At 46.7% G+C, this 17,769-nt stretch overlaps 2 protein-coding genes across 2 annotated transcripts; one reads left to right on the forward strand and one right to left on the reverse strand.

The window, feature by feature from the left end:
* Positions 1 to 3,584: 3,584 nt before the first annotated feature.
* LOC135972341 (uncharacterized) lies at positions 3,585 to 5,344 on the forward strand. The gene is made up of 2 exons (XM_065549986.1): positions 3,585 to 4,235; positions 4,761 to 5,344. The coding sequence occupies exons 1-2, from the start codon at positions 3,695 to 3,697 to the stop codon at positions 5,309 to 5,311; spliced, it is 1,092 nt and encodes a 363-aa protein (XP_065406058.1). The 5' UTR covers positions 3,585 to 3,694; the 3' UTR covers positions 5,312 to 5,344.
* Positions 5,345 to 9,020: 3,676 nt separating this feature from the next.
* IER3IP1 (immediate early response 3 interacting protein 1) lies at positions 9,021 to 16,356 on the reverse strand. The gene is made up of 3 exons (XM_005305420.5): positions 16,184 to 16,356; positions 11,596 to 11,697; positions 9,021 to 9,874 (listed from the first exon to the last, which is right to left on the reverse strand). Exons 1-3 carry the CDS (start codon positions 16,272 to 16,274, stop codon positions 9,819 to 9,821), a joined length of 249 nt encoding a protein of 82 aa, XP_005305477.1. The 5' UTR covers positions 16,275 to 16,356; the 3' UTR covers positions 9,021 to 9,818.
* Between the last annotated feature and the right edge of the window lie 1,413 nt (positions 16,357 to 17,769).

Here is a 17,769-nt window from a genome sequence, read left to right on the forward strand (position 1 = left end):
ACTCTGAGAGACAGCCTTACGTTCCGGTATAGGAGAAGTGCAACCTGGCCAGGGAATCATGGATCCGAGGATGGCGTGCTGCACTGCCAATGCCAGTCTCAGGTGGGGCGCAACCTATGGAGGGTATAGACGGGACAGCATGCCAGGCTGCATTGCTAAGGGCAATCTCATGTGGTGGCGGTGCAATCTGCAAATATGACAGGTCACAGCTGATCATGCTGTACCATTTAGAGCACTCTCATACAGCATTGTGGCCAGAAGAGACAACAGGCCCTACCTTGCAGGGCTACTGTGCCAGCCCAGGACCATATGAGCACCAGGTTCCATCATGCCTGGCTCTCTGTTGACTTTTGTGCTTTCACATGTTCAATGGGTCTGCCTGGGAAATAGCAGTCTCCATTTTCATGAGCACTTTAATCATAGAAATGTAGGGCTGGAAGGGACCTCAAGAGGTCATCGAGTCTGTACTGAGGCAGGGTAAGTATACCTAGACCATGCCTGATACATGTTTGTCTAACCTGTTCTTAAAAACCTTCAATAACAAGGCTTCCACAATTTCCCTAAATAACCTGTTCCAGTGCTTAACTACCTGTATAGTTAGCTTTTCCTAATATCTAACCTAATTCTTCCTTGCTGCAAACTAAGCTGATTACTTCTTGTCCTACCCTCAGTGGACATGGAGAACAATTAAGCACTGTCCCCATTATAACAATCTGTTCCATATTACATATGGTTATTTTTCAGGGCTAGCTGAACTCCTCTAAAACACAGTTTCAGCATTCTCTTCAACAAAGTATTTAGTTTAGCAATTGCCCTGGTGGTTTGGTTTGGTTTTTGAATAAGCATCAGAAGTTTAAATTGGGTTGGCCTGTAAAATCTGCAAGAGGGGATCTTTGCATCAATAGATCTTATGAGACTTATCAAAGTGGGCCTCCTGCAGAGTTGCTCAAATCTGTATATGTACTGTACTTAGAATCTCCTGTGTCTAGTGGCACCAGGCAACCCCTTTTCCCATTGCTGTCTTGTTTGATTCTGTCATAAGTTGTTTCCATGATGGCAGCATCCTTTTCAATCATCCTGCAGTTTGTCATTCTTTGTCCTCCATGCTTTCTCTTCCCTGCAGGTGGAATCACAATCTAAGCCATACCTTGTGCTTCTGCCACTGAATAGCCTGATGGCATGGCCAAACTACCGCAGCCTTGTGGGTGTGCATAGTATAGTTATACCTGGAGTATACCTCCATAATGTCTCACCCTGGCACCCTACACACCCCACCAAACAACCCCCCCTCTTTTGAACCCCCTTCCATGTCTTATTTCCATAACTCCTTATGCCTCCCAGTACCCTGCCACCTCCTTTGATATACTTAGTACACTACAACTTCCTCCAATACCACCTTGTTTGTCTGCACCACCACCTCCCTTTCTCCTTCCTCCCCCAAAACCCCTCAATTCACAGACTGGGCCTCATGTGCACCCAAGTCCATTTCCCTCCCAGCCCACCACCCCTTCATCTATATCCTTCTGTCTTGAATAATTTCCTTATCTCACAGTCCCCAAATGAACCCCCATTTCTGGCTCAATCCAACAGTTGCTGTACCATCCAGCTGTACTCAGCAGCAAGTCTGTGTTTATAAATGTGTATATTGATAGCTTAAACATTGCTCTTTGTAAACAATTTTCAAAACTCCCTAACTTTTCAGAAAAGTTCTACTGTGGGATAAGATGATACATGTGACATTTCAGGAAGATCAATTTCTTATCAGGAAACCGAAGAGGGAGGAGGAAATGCTGTATTTTTTTTTAAAAATCCAAGCTCAAAGAACCTCACTCAGCTCCACTGAAATCAACCGGAGTCTTTTGATTGACTTCAATTGGCACAAGATCACGTACATAACAGGAAGTTAACTTCATTCTTAAGTAGCCACACTTACTTTCATGTTTTTTTCATTGTAGGATATCTAATCACCTACTTTGAGGTTAATGTTTACTCTCAGACTGGAAACTATGCCTTGAGTGAGAGGTATTAAGAACTTTTTTGGGAGGTGGGTGGAGCAGCAGTTCCTTTCCCCTCACCTTAAATACTGCGGAGGCTTGCAATTTTTTATTTATTTATTTATTTTGCTTTTAATTAAAATTAGGGTTCTGTAACAATCTGAGTCAATAAAGGGCATATATGAAGTGATATGCAGGTGACACTTGGAACCTGTTTAGGGCCAAAATATGACTTACCTCAACATTAAAATCCAAATATACATTTGAAATGACCAACTCTGTGTGAGCTCCCTGTTTGGGTCAGCAAAAGCAGTAGCCTCTCCTGACAGAGTGGTAGTGCTGTGTAGGGAGTCTTGCATTGTTGCCACCCACCAGTGTCATCAAGTTTACATTAGTGAAGGAAGATATTTGTATAAAATTAGTGTAATAATTAAAAAACCTCCTTGATACATTTGTGTAATTTTTTAAGGTCTCAGCTGATCTCTTTAAAAAATGATATTCTCCCTACTCTGGAATTTCCAAGATACTCCAATAGGAACTGATCCCACTCTGGCCAACAATTCTAGTCCCCTATTGTCGTGCACCAGGCTGGCATTGGATTGGCTACTGCCCTCACACAGAGGAAACTGTATTTCAGTGTTCAGAGTGGTAGCCGTGTTAGTCTGTATCAGCAAAAAGAAAAAGGAGTAGTTGTGGCACTTTAGAGACTAACAAATTTATTGTCTCTAAGGTGCCACAAGTACTCCTCGTTCTTTTTGTATTTCAGTGGTGGTAGAAGCAAGTGCTTTATGAACCTTCAGGATGGATGACAGTATATAAAAAATAAATATTTTCAGTACCCAAAACAGGCTACAGGTTGGTTTGAGATCCTTCCACTTTATGGAGACTGAGTTATGAAAGAGAGTGCTTAGTTTAGAAATTCAAATTTATTTACAAATGTTCACTAAAAAAAAATCTTTTCCTCCTAAATAAACTCGGCTTCTGTAAGATCCTGCAACTGAAGATCACCAAACTCATTCACATGCTGTTTTGCAGATTTATCCTTGTATAAAAAAAATTATTTTATATTGAGTCAATGACAGAAGAAGAGGTGATAAACTAAAAGTAAACTGTTCTAAAAACAATGATATAACTACCAGGTTTCTCCAGTCTTCTTTTCTTCCCCACTTTAAAAATAAGCTAAAAGAATTTGGGTCACACTCTAGCAAATGGGAAAAGCTAAACAGAAGTTTGGCTTCTCTAAAAAGATACACAAGAATCAGTCTTCTTGAATTCAAGCTTACTACATAACACCAGGCCTGATCCTGCAGTCTTAGGCCTGGTCTACACTACGGGTTTAGGTCGACTTTAGCAGCGTTAAACCGAATTAAGCCTGGACACGTCCACACAACGAGGCCCTTTCTTTCGACTTAAAGGGCCCTTTAAACCGGTTTCTTTACACCACCTCCGACGAGGGGATTAGCGATAAAACCGGCCTTTGCGGGTCGGAATTGGGGTAGTGTGGACGGAATTCGATGTTATTGGCCTCCGGGAGCTATCCCACAGTGCTTCATTGTGACCGCTCTGGACAGCGCTCTCAACTCAGATGCACTGACCAGGTAGACAGGAAAAGACCCGCGAAGGTTTGAATTTCATTTCCTGTTTGCCCAGCGTGGAGAGCACAGGTGACCACGCAGAGCTCATCAGCACAGGTAACCGTCATGGAGTCCTCCCAGGATCGCAAAAGAGCTCCAGCATGGACCGAACGGGAGGTACGAGATCTGCTCGCCATATGGGGAGATGAAGCAGTGATAGCTGAACTCCGTAGCAGTAAAAGAAATGGAAAAGTATTAGAAAAGATCTCCAAGGCCATGAAGGACCGAGGCCATAACAGGGACACACAGCAGTGCCGCGTGAAAATTAAGGAGCTACGGCAAGCCTACCACAAAGCCAGAGAAGCAAACGGAAGGTCCGGAGCAGAGCCGCAAACTTGCCGCTACTACGCGGAGCTGCATGCGATCCTAGGGGGTGCAGCCACCACTACCCCAACCGTGTGCTATGACTCTCTCACTGGAGAAACACACAGGGAAGACGGTTCGGGGAACGAGGAAGATGACGATGGAGGTACTGTAGGTAGCTCACAGCAGCAAGGAAGCGGAGAAACCGTTTTCCCCAACAGCCAGGATATGTTTGTGACCCTGGACCTGGAACCAGTAACCCCCGAACTCACCCAAGACCCTCAGGGCACACAGGAGACCTCTGGTGAGTGTAACTTTGTAAATATTTGTAAACATTACAAAAAAAAAGCAAGCAAGTCTGTTAACGTGTATGGGGATGGAGCGGAAATCCTCCAGGGACATCTCCAGAAAGCTCTCCTGGTTGAAATGGGGTGATTTTATTAAGGGGGACATTCAGAGGCGCCCGTTCCTGCTATTCTGACCAGAAACCACGCGGTGGGGGGGAGGGGTGAAGTGATCATCCCAGAGAATCGTGTGTGTGTGTGTGGGGCTTTACTTGTGTTTGTGCCGCATGTTAACCGGGAAACCGCAGCCCCCTCCTTTTACATTGAAACCCCATTTTAAATGGACAACCCAATTCATCCTTGCTATGGGAAATGCGCTGCTGTTTGCAACCTTTCCCGCATGCTAAGAAGGTTAAAATAGCCAAAACACTGTGGCCTACGATGGCTGCCTGCAAGCCGAAATATGCGACCTTGTAATGAAAGAGTGTACCCATTGTTCCCAAAAATGTGTCTTTTTTAACCACCTCTCCCTTCTCCTCCACCAGCTGCAAATGTTTCTCCTTCGCAGAGGCTCGTGAACATTAGAAAGAGAAAACGTAAGACGAGGGACGAGATGTTCACGGAGCTGCAGATGTCCTCCCACGCTGATAGAGCACAGCAGAATGCGTGGAGGCAGTCAATGTCGGAGATGAGAAAAGCCCAACATGAACGAGAGGAGAGGTGGCGGGCTGAAGACGATAGGTGGCGTCAGCTTGCAGACAGACGGCAAGAGGCAATGCTCCGTCTGCTGGAGCATCAAAGTGATATGCTCGAGCGTATGGTTGAGTTGCAGGAAAGGCAGCAGGAGCAGAGACCGCCGCTACAGCCCCTGTGTAACCAACAGCCCTCCTCCCCAAGTTCCATAGCCTCCTCACCCAGACGCCCAAGAACACGGTGGGGGGGCCTCCACCCAGTCACTCCACCCCAGATGATCGCCCAAGCATCAGAAGGCTGGGCTTCAATAAGAGTTAAAGTTTTAAAATGCAGTATGTCCTTTTCCATCCCTCCTCCCCCACCCATCCCAGCTACCTTGGCAATTATCCCCCTACCTCTGTAAGGAACTAATAAAGAATGCATGAATGTGAAAAAACAATGACTTTATTGCCTCTGCAAGCGGGAGGGGAGGGGAGGGTGGGGTGGGGTGGTTGGTTTACAGGGAAGTAGAGTGAACCGGGTCGGGGGGGGGGGGGGTTGGAGGGTTCATCAAGGAGAAACAAACAGAAGTTTCACACAGTAGCCTGGCCAGTCACAAAACTCGTTTTCAAAGCTTCTCTGATGCGCACCGCGCCCTGCTGTGCTCCTCTAACCGCCCTGGTGTCTGGCTGCGCGTAATCAGCAGCCAGGCGAGTTGCCTCAACCTCCCACCCCGCCATAAAGGTCTCCCCCTTACTCTCACAGATATTGTGGAGCGCACAGCAAGCAGCAATAACAATGGGGATATTCTTTTCGCTGAGGTCTGAGCGAGTCAGTAAACTGCGCCAGCGCGCTTTTAAACGTCCAAATGCACATTCCACCACCATTCGGCACTTGCTCAGCCTGTAGTTGAACAGGTCCTGACTCCTGTCCAGGCTGCCTGTGTACGGCTTCATGAGCCATGGCATTAAGGGGTAGGCTGGGTCCCCAAGGATCACGATAGGCATTTCAACATCCCCAATGGTCACTTTCTGGTCCGGGAAGAAAGTCCCTTCCTCCAGCTTTCGAAACAGAGCAGAGTTCCTGAAGACGCGAGCATCATGTACCTTTCCCGGCCATCCCACGTTGATGTTGGTGAAACGTCCCTTGTGATCCACCAGGGCTTGCAGCAGCATTGAAAAGTACCCCTTGCGGTTTACGTAGTCGGTGGCTTGGTGCTCCGGTGACAAGATAGGGATATGGGTTCCGTCTATGGCCCCGCCACAGTTTGGGAATCCCATTTCAGCAAAACCATCCACTATTGACTGCACGTTGCCCAGAGTCACTACCCTTGCTATCACCAGGTCTTTCATTGCCCTGGCAAATTGGATCACAGCAGCCCCCACAGTAGATTTGCCCACTCCAAATTGATTCCCGACTGACCGGTAGCTGTCTGGCGTTGCAAGCTTCCACAGGGCTATCGCCACACGCTTCTCAACTGTGAGGGCTGCTCTCATCTTGGTATTCTGGCGTTTCAGGGCAGGGGAAAGCAAGTCACAAAGTTCCATGAAAGTGCCCTTACGCATGCGAAAGTTTCGCAGCCACTGGGAATCGTCCCATACCTGCAGCACGATGCGGTCCCACCAGTCTGTGCTTGTTTCCCGGGCCCAGAATCGGCGTTCCACGGTATCAACCTGCCCCAGTAACACCATGATTTCCACATTGCTGGGGCCTGTGCCTTGTGAGAGGTCTATGGCCATGTCAATTTCCTCATCACTCTCGTCGCCGCGCTGCAATCGCCTCCTCGCCTGGTCCGGGTTTCGCCTTGGCATGTCCTGGCTCTGCATATACTCCAGGACAATGCGCGTGGTGTTCATAGTGCTCATAATTGCCGCGGTGATCTGAGCGGGCTCCATGATCCCAGTGCTAGCTATGGCGCCTGGTCAGAAAAAAGGCGCGAAAGTAGTATCTGATGGACCAGGAGAAGGAGGGCGGGAAGGAGGGAGGGAGGGAGGGCCGAGTGACGACATGGCGTACAGGTACAGGAACAGGGAGAAACACAAACAACTGTCACACAGAATGGTGCCCCCAAAGATTAAACTGGAAACCCTGGGCTTAGCAGGCCGTTGATTTCACGGAGGAAGGGGAAGCAAATGAACACAGAACAAATCTATTTTTTACATCTTAAGGTGGCAGCCGACGGTGCAGCATGAGTGACAGCCATACCAGTATGACGATGACGGATACCAATCATAAAATACCATCATCTGCCAAAAGGCAAGGGGCTGCTGCTGTGTAGCAATGCAGCCCCACGTCTGCCAGCCCCACGTCCGCCAGCACCCAGCATCGCCCTCGGCCTCTTCTGGGTGCTTAGCAGACAATACTGGGCAATTGGCAGAAAATAGTATATTATGACTGGTAACCGTCATCATCAAAACAGTAGCATGTCTGCCCAGGTGGCCATGATTGACAGCCATACCAGTATGACGACGATGGGTACCAGTCATAATATGCCATCGCCTGGAAGGGGCTGGTGCAATGCAGCACTACGGCTGCCAGCCCCACGGCTATTACTCATGCTACACTGTCTACCGCCAAAAGGCAGTTAGCAGTTGCTGCTGTGTAGCAATGCAGTCCCACGTCTGCCGGCACCCAGAGGACATATGGTGACGGTGAGCTCAGCTGAGCTGAGCGGGCTCCATGCTTGCCGTGGTATGTTGTCTGCACAGGTAACCCAGGTAAATAGGCGCGAATCTATTGTCTGCCGTTGCTGTGACGAGGGGGGAGGGGCCTGACGACATGTACCCAGAACCGCCCGCGACACTGTTTTGCATCATCCGGGCATTGGGATCTCAACCCAGAATTCAAAGAAAAGGCGCGAACCGCTTCTCGGCTCTCTGAGCTGTGGCGCAAACCTAGTATCTGACGGCCTAGGGGAAGGAGGGAGGGGGGCCGAGTGACGACATGGCGTACAGGCACAGGGAATTAAAATAAAGAACGGTGGCTGTGCATCAGGGAGAGACACAAACAACTGTCACACAGAATGGTCCCCCCCAAAGATTAAACTGAAAACCCTGGGTTTAGCAGGCCGTTGATTTGACGGAGGGAGGGGGAAGCAAATGAATACAGAGAAAATCTATTTTTTTACATCTTAAGACGACGGTGCAGCGTGACTGATAGCCCTCGGCATCTTTCTGGGTGCTTGGCAGCAAATACGGGGCGGTGTATGACGATGGTCTTCAGGCCTATTGCACAATCGGCTGCTCGGGGAAGACTCTGCTAACGTGCGATGACCCGACTTGTAATAGACCGGCTAACAGTCATAATACACCATTTACTGCCAAAAGGCAAGCCCCACGGCTGCCAGCACCCAGATCGCCGATGAAGGCTACCAGTCTACTGCACCGTCTACCGCCAAAAGGCAGTTAGCAGCTGCTGCTGTGTAGCAATGCAGTCCCACGTCTGCCGGCACCAAGAGGACATATGGTGACGGTGAGCTCAGCTGTGCTGAGCGGGCTCCATGTTGTCTGCACAGGTAACCCAGGTAACCCAGATAAAAAGGCACGAATCTATTGTCTGCCGTTGCTGTGACGGGGGAGGGAGGGGCCTGACGACATGTACCCAGAACCGCCCGCGACACTGTTTTGCATCATCCGGGCATTGGGATCTCAACCCAGAATTCCAAGGGGCGGCGGAGACTGCGGGAACTGTGGGATAGCTGTGGGATAGCTACCCATAGTGCAATGCTCCGGAAGTCGACGCTAGCCTCGTACTGTGGACGCGGTCTGCCGACTAGAGCACCTAGAGCATTTTATGTGTGGACATACACAATCGGCTGTATACAACCGATTTCAATAAAATCGGCTTCTATAAATTCGAACTAATTTCGTAGTGTAGACATACCCTTAGTCTAGACAAGATCTATACTGAATTAGGAATTTTGCCTGAGTAAGGACTACAGTATTTCACTTTGAATAAGAGAGTATTTAAAAAAACAACCACCCAGATGTAACATAACTGAGTCTGAAGTTTGTTGCTGTTGTGTGGTTTGTTTGTTTTTTTAAAACTAAACTGCATTTGAAAAAAGGTTGCAGTATTTTCTTCCAATATTATCCAAAACAGTTTAGAATACAAACACTGCTACAGATCACCACTGCAGACACACTATTTACTACACATATATTTAGCAAATACTTTAAGAGATCCTTGACAAAACAATGAGAAATACTAGTGAGCACTTCACTTGCTAATTTAAATTTTAACACTCAGTTACATGGTTTCCTGGCCTTAGGTACAAACAGTTCTGATTTTGCATAGCTATTGCACATATTTTCAAAACACTTTGTTTGTCATTAGCTTAAATGTCATTGGTTTGAGAAAATATATACCATGGGTGAAATCCTGGTTATGACAAACTCTTCCTGTCTTCAACAGAGCAAGGATTTCACCCACCATCATCCACCAAAAAATAAAAAATATCTGTTCCCAAAATTGTAACACATTTTAATAGCCAAATTAGTGTCTATTTAATAATACTGTGTTAATAACTATGAAACTGAAAACTCAACAACTTATTTTTTAAATAAAAATAAACCGAAGTGTACTGAAAGGAAATTCATCCCTGAGTGACAAGACATTTGTTAAAAGGGTGCAGTTTTCTAATCATTACAATATGTTACAACACACTGTAACGGTTGGCACTATTAACCATCAGCAGTAAAACTTTTTGCAGTCCAATGTATTTACAGCACTGTTGCATTGATCACGTTATCTTGTGTAATGAAACTGCAAGTGAACATTAAGAAATAAGATAAATAGAAATTGTGTTTTTATTATTTTAAATTGAATGTCAAGTTTGACAGCTAAGCCATGTTGGATCCAATAAACTCGTGGTGGTGGTGGACGGCCTCTCCACTTCAGATGTTCAAAAACTCATTTTCAACAGATGGTCTTCAACCAAATAGCAAGAGCAACACAATTGTAATCGAGTTCACTGCTATTAATGGCACTGTGGGGAAAAAAACAAAAACAGAAAATGAAGGACACTCTCTTTTTATACTGGACAGAGACAGAATGGCATATGATCACTGAGCCTGGAAAAAGCCATTATTGCTTTTTTCAAATTTAATTTGGTTATGCAAATTGAAAGTTTGTGAAATGTTCTGGGGCCAACAACCCAAGATACAAAGAACAAAATACCAAACAGAAATACAAGCTGTATTTAAGGTATGCTGCCTAACAGCCATCAGATGATAACCTCTAGCTACTATCAACATGGACTGGACACGTATCAGTAAACTAGAAGTGAAGTTTCAGAGTAACAGCCGTGTTAGTCTGTATCCGCAAAAAGAAGAACAGGAGTACTTGTGGCACCTTAGAGACTAACAAATTTATGCTCTAATAAATTTGTTAGTCTCTAAGGTGCCACAAGTACTCCTGTTCTTCTTTTTTCTAGAAGTGAAGGAGTCCTGTATTTTCATTAACATTCTCCTGAGCCGTCCCGGCCCCACTTACATTTAAGACTACTAGGAATTATTGTGATTTCACTCACCACTCACACTTTGTATGTGAATCAACTGAATTATGATGCTTTAAGTAAGAATTGAGAGTCAGGTCAGTGATGAATTGCTAATTCTCACTGCTACTATTCTGGAATATCAAGATTCCTATGTGACCATGCAGAACACCATCTCAGTGAATGCTGGCCTACAAAAAATTTCCAGGTCTTTTGTGGTCTAGTGATATAGGCTACTTTCTATTTGGAGGAGTAAGTATCCCCTTACTAGCCCAGAATTCTACAAATGCCCTCTTTCTAGGAACTAGCTGATGTCATCTTGTTGAAATATATGTGTTTAAACAAAACTCATGACACTAACAGCCAGGCAGCTTCTTTTCCCAATGACTGAAAAGTCATTGAAAGAGCTGAAGTCAGTCACACAGCCCTTTTTGTTGCCTACTGACCCCCTGACTCCCAAAGCCCCATTTCCAAAACAGATCTGACGAAGGTGAGAAGAGAATTGGAGGGGGCAGGGGGAGAAGGAGGAAATGAAGAGTCCAACTCATGGTGGGGTCAGCTCTTGCAGTCGGTGAGTAACTGGGGCTCCTCCTACCACACCCCTTTTTTAAGGTAATTTTATACAGGGGATGGAGATACAATAATTCCAGCTATCACAATGAAGGGTGGCTGGATGGTCACAGTTTATGAAGTATGGAAGGTAAAAAAATTACATAAGCTCTCCTTTCCCTGAGACAGTTGCACTGCTTTCCATCACAGAGCTGTTGGGTTTTTTGAGTTTTGGGGCACGGTGGGGGGGAGGGGGAGAGATTGCTTTTATGATAGGCTGAGCACTCATATGGATAGGATGGCCTGCTGCAGAGCCAACATTACAAGTCTGTGTGGCTTGGAAGGCAGTGAGTATTTTCTGCTGTATCAAGCCTTGGGTGCCACACATGGCCATTAATCATGTGACCTGCAGCTTCCCTCTTAAGAGTCAATCAGAAGGATGATCCATGCATTTTTCATCAAGTAGCTCAGGGAGAGGATCGGAGAGACCAGGTTGAAAATAATGAGTAAAAATGATAGCCAGGGGGTGAGGTCTGATTGTAAAGATGGAACAGGGGTCAAATGAAGTCTGTATTAAAGACGCAAGAGTCCTCATTCAGGTGCCTGGGCCTGGTTCATTAAAAACACACAGTAAGTACCTAACTAAACTGTTCTTTTCATCTTACCTCTCATGACTGTTCGTACAGATCGAATAAGATTCATTAGCTGTGCTTTAATTCCTGGTTCTTCTCCGAATCCGCCAATACCTTGGTCTGTTCCCCAGCCAACTGTATAACACAAAGATGGTTAAACCGTATTGAAGAAAAAAAAAATCACACACTTCTGTTATTAGCAATATCAGAAAGTGATCTATCTTGAAAAAAGATTACTTTCAGCAACTAGTAAAGTCCTAACATTATGATGAAATGAGATTTCAGACCAGTAAGCCTTACTTCAGGACCAGGTAAATCTGTTGAAATGCTGAGTGGAAAGAGAATTATAAAACATCTAAATGAACATAATAGTAGAGGAAAAGTGTGCCTATTTAACCTACGTCAATTCACAGAACGTGTCAGAAGTTGATAAAGGAAAACTGATTGACAATGTATGTGGACTTCAAAAAAACCCTTTGACAAACCTCACAAGAGGCTATTGAGGAAACTGAGTAATCATGGGGTGAGCGATGAAGTCCCATCAAGGACTCAACTGGCTAGGAGATAGAAAACAAAGAGGAGGAATAACTGTATCCCAAGGTTCCACAGTAGGACTAGTATTTTATAATACATTTATTAATGAACTGGAGAAAAGGGTGAAGTGCGAGACAGCCACATTTTCAGAGGACAAGGCTAAATTACTCAGGACTACAAATGTCCATGAGGGACTCAACAGAGTTAGACAAATGCATAGCACAATGACAGATTAAATTAAGTGTTGACAAATGCAAAGCAGTGCCCATTGGAAGGAATAATTTGAACTGCTCTTATAGCTGGATTCTAAATGAACTAGCCACTCAGGAAAAAGTTCTGTGTATCATTGGGGATAGCATAATAAAAAACCCTGCTCAACATGCAGTAGTATTTAAAAAACAAACAAGGTGTTACAACATATAAAGAATGCAACAGAAAAAAATACTGAAACTATAATACTACTATTATATAAATAAATGGTATATCCTGACCTGGAATCAGTCACTCACAAAGAAAAAAGATACAGCAGAAACAGAGAGGGTTTAGAGACATTTGACATAAATGACTGAGGTATGAAATACTTCCATATGAACAAAGTTTGAAAAGAATGGGTCTCTTTAGTTTGGAGAGGAGACAAATAAAAGGAGGCACCTCTGAATTACACAAAACAATCAGTTGCAAAAAGAAAGTTAAACTGGTTGTTCAGATTTACCATTTCATGCAATACAAAAACAAGGGGTGAATGAATAAAATTAACAGGCAACAACTTTAAAACTTATAAAAGGATTTAAAAATACACATCACAACCATTGGAACCCATTGCCACAAGAAATCCTTGAGGTCAAGGTCTTAGCAAGAGTTATTCATTTATTTTTAAGGATTAAACAGCTATATAGATGAGAAGATCCACAGTTAAATTATAAAGGACAGGACTTTTTTCTTACTAAGGAATCCCCTTATGCTTCAGGATCTAAACCAAACACGGATGGGGGTTTGGAAGAAACTTTCCCTTTAGGGGCTGGTTATTACAGAATTATCCATAAGAGGCTTCCTTTATAAGAAGGGTCACAAATCTGGTCTGTTCACTGTCCAGGATACTGGACTAGACAGACAACTGGTCTGATCCAGTCTGGAAATTGCTATGCCTGGCTTCTTCTCTTTGAGCAAGGACCTACTCAGAATGCTTGTTCCATGATCCCAGCAGAGCACAAAGTGGCCCCAATCGATTGTGTCCCCTGCATGAATCCACTGGGGAAGAGCAGAGAAGGGAAGCCACCAGCATTCCTACCAATAATCCCAGTTTGGCCCATCACAGGGAAATGCTATACCCAACAAATTCCTGGAGTCTATTTATTTTATGAGATATATGGCAAACGTTTGTCAAGGGTGTTCAGAGCTTGGGATGGATGCTCTTTTGTCTAGTACAGTACAAATCTAAGTTGCAATTTAGAGACTTGGGTTTTACAGAGAGGCAAAGGAGAGACAGAGGCAGAGAAATGGAGGAGAAATCTGGGAGCAAGATACTGGGAACAAAAATAAAAATAAACACAAAATTGCAAAAATAAATATAAGAAGAGAGACAAGACAAAACAGAGGGAGAGAGAAGGCCAGGTGCATCTCCAACACACCAAGGTTGGGAATTACTAACAATGGGTTCTTCCTAATGGTTACATACTTTTATTATACCAAATACATGATAAGAAACACATGCTTGGATACATGAACAGTTTGAAAGTACAAAGGCTACATTTCATATTATTTACAGAACCTGTAATGCTGCCCACTGCCAGATAATTACAAGGGATTATATCAATCCCACAAATCCCCTGTACAGAGAACTCCCACAGATTTCAATAGGAATTCCACCTATAGCAGGAATGGAGGCTCTGGCCTTTGGATTGGGTGAGAAACTGGAAGATCTGATAAACTAAGTTTACTGTACATAACATTCCAGCACCTCAGGAATCTCAGAATTTATCTAAGAGAAATATACCATTTAATTTCAGATCATTCCTGGAGTCAAACAAAACTACCTAGTTTGCTGGATACTTCAATATTACTGACCATTTAATAGAAGAAACCAATTCATAATCATACATGGCTAAAAGACTCATGTACACATTCCACTCTCCATCACTCAGAGAAGAGCATGAGGAGAGGCAATCACATGACCAAATGCAAAGTAGTAATATATCTGAAGTTGCTTAGATTCATGATGCCTCCCAGACCTTTTATATCAATTCCCTTTAATAGCTATAAAAGGTATCATGATGTTTTTATTGCTTGCATGCCTTAACCTTGAATAACTTGAAGCTTTCACAATGCAGGATGTCAAAATATTTATCAGGAATATTTTGTTCAACAAGAGAGACTGAGTATTGGGGAGCGTGAGGGCATAACATCCCTTAACAAGACTACAGTCTTGGTTTCCATTTGTACAACAGGTTTCCTTAACATGATTTATAGTTAAGGCTTATTTTTTTAAAACACTTGTTTATATGTAATTTAGCATTCAGTGTAGACAAGGTCTGCTGTGTTTGCAATTGTGTTAGCTGGTCAGGCATACCATCTGACAACTTTAAACACAACAGGCCGTGTTTACATCGTGGCCCCATCTAGAGTAGGCCAACAGATTCTGTTTAAAAACCTATTATTCCTTCTCTACGGTTAACCATGACCAGTTAACATTTTTAAAGGTATTAAACCCTTGTACACTAATGATTCAGCGCATGGTAGCGAACATGCTTTTTAAATGTGACCTATTTTCTTAATCTAGACACATGTCGAGAGCTAGATCCAGTCTGACACAGCACTAGTTAACACACACTATAGCGCATTATACATAAAGCTACGATTTTGTCATGGATATTTTTAGTAAAAGCCATGGACAGGTCACGAGCAATAAATAAAAATTCACGGAAGCCATGACCTGTCCCTGACTTTTACTAAAAACATCCTTGACAAAATGGGGAGGGAGGAGGATCCAGCATCCTGTCCCAGTGGCTGGGAGCTGCGCCCCCCCCGCCCAGTGGCTGAGCAGCTGGTGGGGTCCCCCCCGCCGCAACTGAGCAGCTCCGGGTCCGTCTGCAGCTGCTGCTGGCAGGTGGGAGCTGGGGGGATCCTCCACCATCTGTAGGGCTGTGAGCTGCAGGGGCCCCGCCACCCCAGCTGGGTAACTCCAGCGTCCCTCAGCCACCTGTGGCGGCTGGAGAGTTCTGGGTCCCCCTGCTGCTGGGGAGTTGGGGGAATCGGGTGCTGGGGAGGGACCTCCCGCCGCCCATCGCGTCTGAAGAGGTCCAGGTCCAACCACCACCCATGGTGGCTGGGAGCTCCAGGGTGTCCCTGCCACCCTGGGTAGCCCCACTGGCAGCAGCAGGTCAGTTGCAGGGTCCCCCCACCTCCGCCCCTGGTGGCTGGGCTGCTTCGGGAGGGTCCCCCGCTGCCGGCAGTGGCTGGGCTGGTGCGATGCCCCAATATCACGGAGATCTCTGCAAGTCGCGGATGCCACGACTTCTGCAACCTCCCTGACATAATCGTAGCCTTAATTACACAATTCAATTATATTGGTCCAATAAAAGCGATCACCTCACTCACCCTATCTCGCGAATATGCTGGGGGCTGGCAGCGCTACAGCTCCCCTGCACGGTATAACACACAACAGCGTTTCCCGGCAGGGACATGCCCACAGGTGAGCCCCGGTGCGGTGCGGTGCCCGCCCCCCCAGCGTGCCAACGCCTTCCCGGCCCGCCTGGCTAGCGGGCAGGCGAACACCGGCAGTAGCACCCGGGCAAAGGGAACCGCCGGTGTAGCCGGCCGGGAGCTCCCCCGCGGGCTCGGCACGGCGCTGGCGTTAGGGGCCGGAGATGCCCTAGCGCCCGCTGGGGGAGGAAACGATCCCCGGCCTCCCGTGCAGCGCAGGCCTGGGCAGAGTCCCCAGGGGCGAGCAAGGGAGGCGCCCGCCAGCCCCGGGGGGAGGCAGCGACCCCTCTCGGCCCCACAGGGGCAGCGGGGGGCGGCCCTGAGCCCACGCCCCGAGGGGCGGCGGGGGGGGGGGGGTTACCGCGAGCCGGGGTGCGGCGCCGCTCACCGTTGCGGAGGAAGCGCTCCTCGTGCAGCACGGCGATGGCGTTGACGCAAAGCAGCGCGGCCTGCAGCAGCGAGTACAGGGTGAAGGCCATGGCCGCCGCCGCCACCCGCCCGCCGCGGCCTCCGCGCGCGCGCTCAGCCCGCCGCCGGGGCGGGGCCGGGACGTGGCAGGGCTGGGCGGGGAGCGCGCCGCGCGCGGGGGCGGAGCGGGGCCGGGAGCCTTGGGCAGGCCCGCCCCGGGCTCAGGGGAGGGTGTCGCTGGGCGTCTGGCCGGGTGGATCCCACGCCCGGGGGCAGGAGAAACCCGCGTTGCTCAGGGGAAAGGCCCCGCTATGCTTGAGGAGGGACAAACCGAGCCTGGCTCCGGCTCCAAGGCTCCCTCATGGCAGGGAGGCAGCGACTTGCCACGTCTCCGTCAGCGGGTGACCAGATGTCCTGGTTTTATAGGGACAGTCCTGGGGCTTTGTCTTAGCTAGGTGCCTATTACCCCCAGCCTCCTGTCCTGATTTTTCACACTTGCTGTCTGGTCACCCCAGTCCAGGGGTTCTCAAACTGGGGGTCGGGACCCCTCAGGGCGTTGTGAGGTTATTACATGGGGGGTCGCAAGCTGTCAGCCTCCAACCCAAACCCTGCTTTGCCTTCAGCATTTATAATGGTGTTAAATATATATTAAAAACGTGTTTTTTATTCATAAGGGGGGAGTCGCACTCAGAGGCTTCCTATGTGAAAGGGCTCACCAGTAAAAAAAAGTTCGAGAGCCACTGCCCTAGTCTGTCAGGGAGGATTTTCCTCTCCAGTGTGGTGTCCCGGCTTGGGTCGGTCGGTCCATCTGTCTCCCCACACTATGACACCACCGAAGCCCGTGGGGTGCCCTGGTGTAACCCATTGCAATGGGAATGCTCCAATACCCCATAAGCACTTTGGCAGGGGCGGGGCGGGGGGGTTGCAAAGCACCATTCGTGCCCGCAGACCCCTTTTAGGTGGGACCGTCCCTGTTTCCCAGCAAATCCCATTCTTCCCCTATTAAAAGCTCTCTTGTTAGTCTAATGCAGGGGTTGGCAACCTTTCAGAAGTGGTGTGCCGAGTCTTCATTTATTCACTCTAATTTAAGGTTTCACGTGCCAGTAATACATTTTAATGTTTTTAGAATGTCTCTTTCTATAAGTCTATAATATATAGCTAAGCTATTGTTGTATGTAAAGCAAATAAGGTTTTTAAAATGTTTAAGAAACTTAATTTAAAATTAAATTAAAATGCAGAGCCATCCAGACCCGGTGACCAGGCCCCGGGCAGTGTGAGTGCCACTGAAAATCAGCTCGCGTGCCGCCTTCAGCACGCGTGCCATAGGTTGCCTACCCCTGGTCTAATGTTTCAGTAGAATGAAAAGGTGCAGCCCTCCTACTTTTCTTCCCAAGTGTCCATAGAGATTTTCATCAGTGTCGGTGACTGTCAATTTCACCACAGACATAAACTCATGAAAAAATATTTCCACCCATAATCATCAAAATTTACAGATTGGCAAAATAAGAAAAATGCTGTTTGAGAACGTATTTGCGTGTGATTTAAGGCTATTTACTTTGTATACTT

The sequence above is a fragment of the Chrysemys picta genome, chromosome 6 (assembly GCF_011386835.1).
Source record: "Chrysemys picta bellii isolate R12L10 chromosome 6, ASM1138683v2, whole genome shotgun sequence".
NCBI classification, from domain to species: domain Eukaryota; kingdom Metazoa; phylum Chordata; order Testudines; family Emydidae; genus Chrysemys; species Chrysemys picta.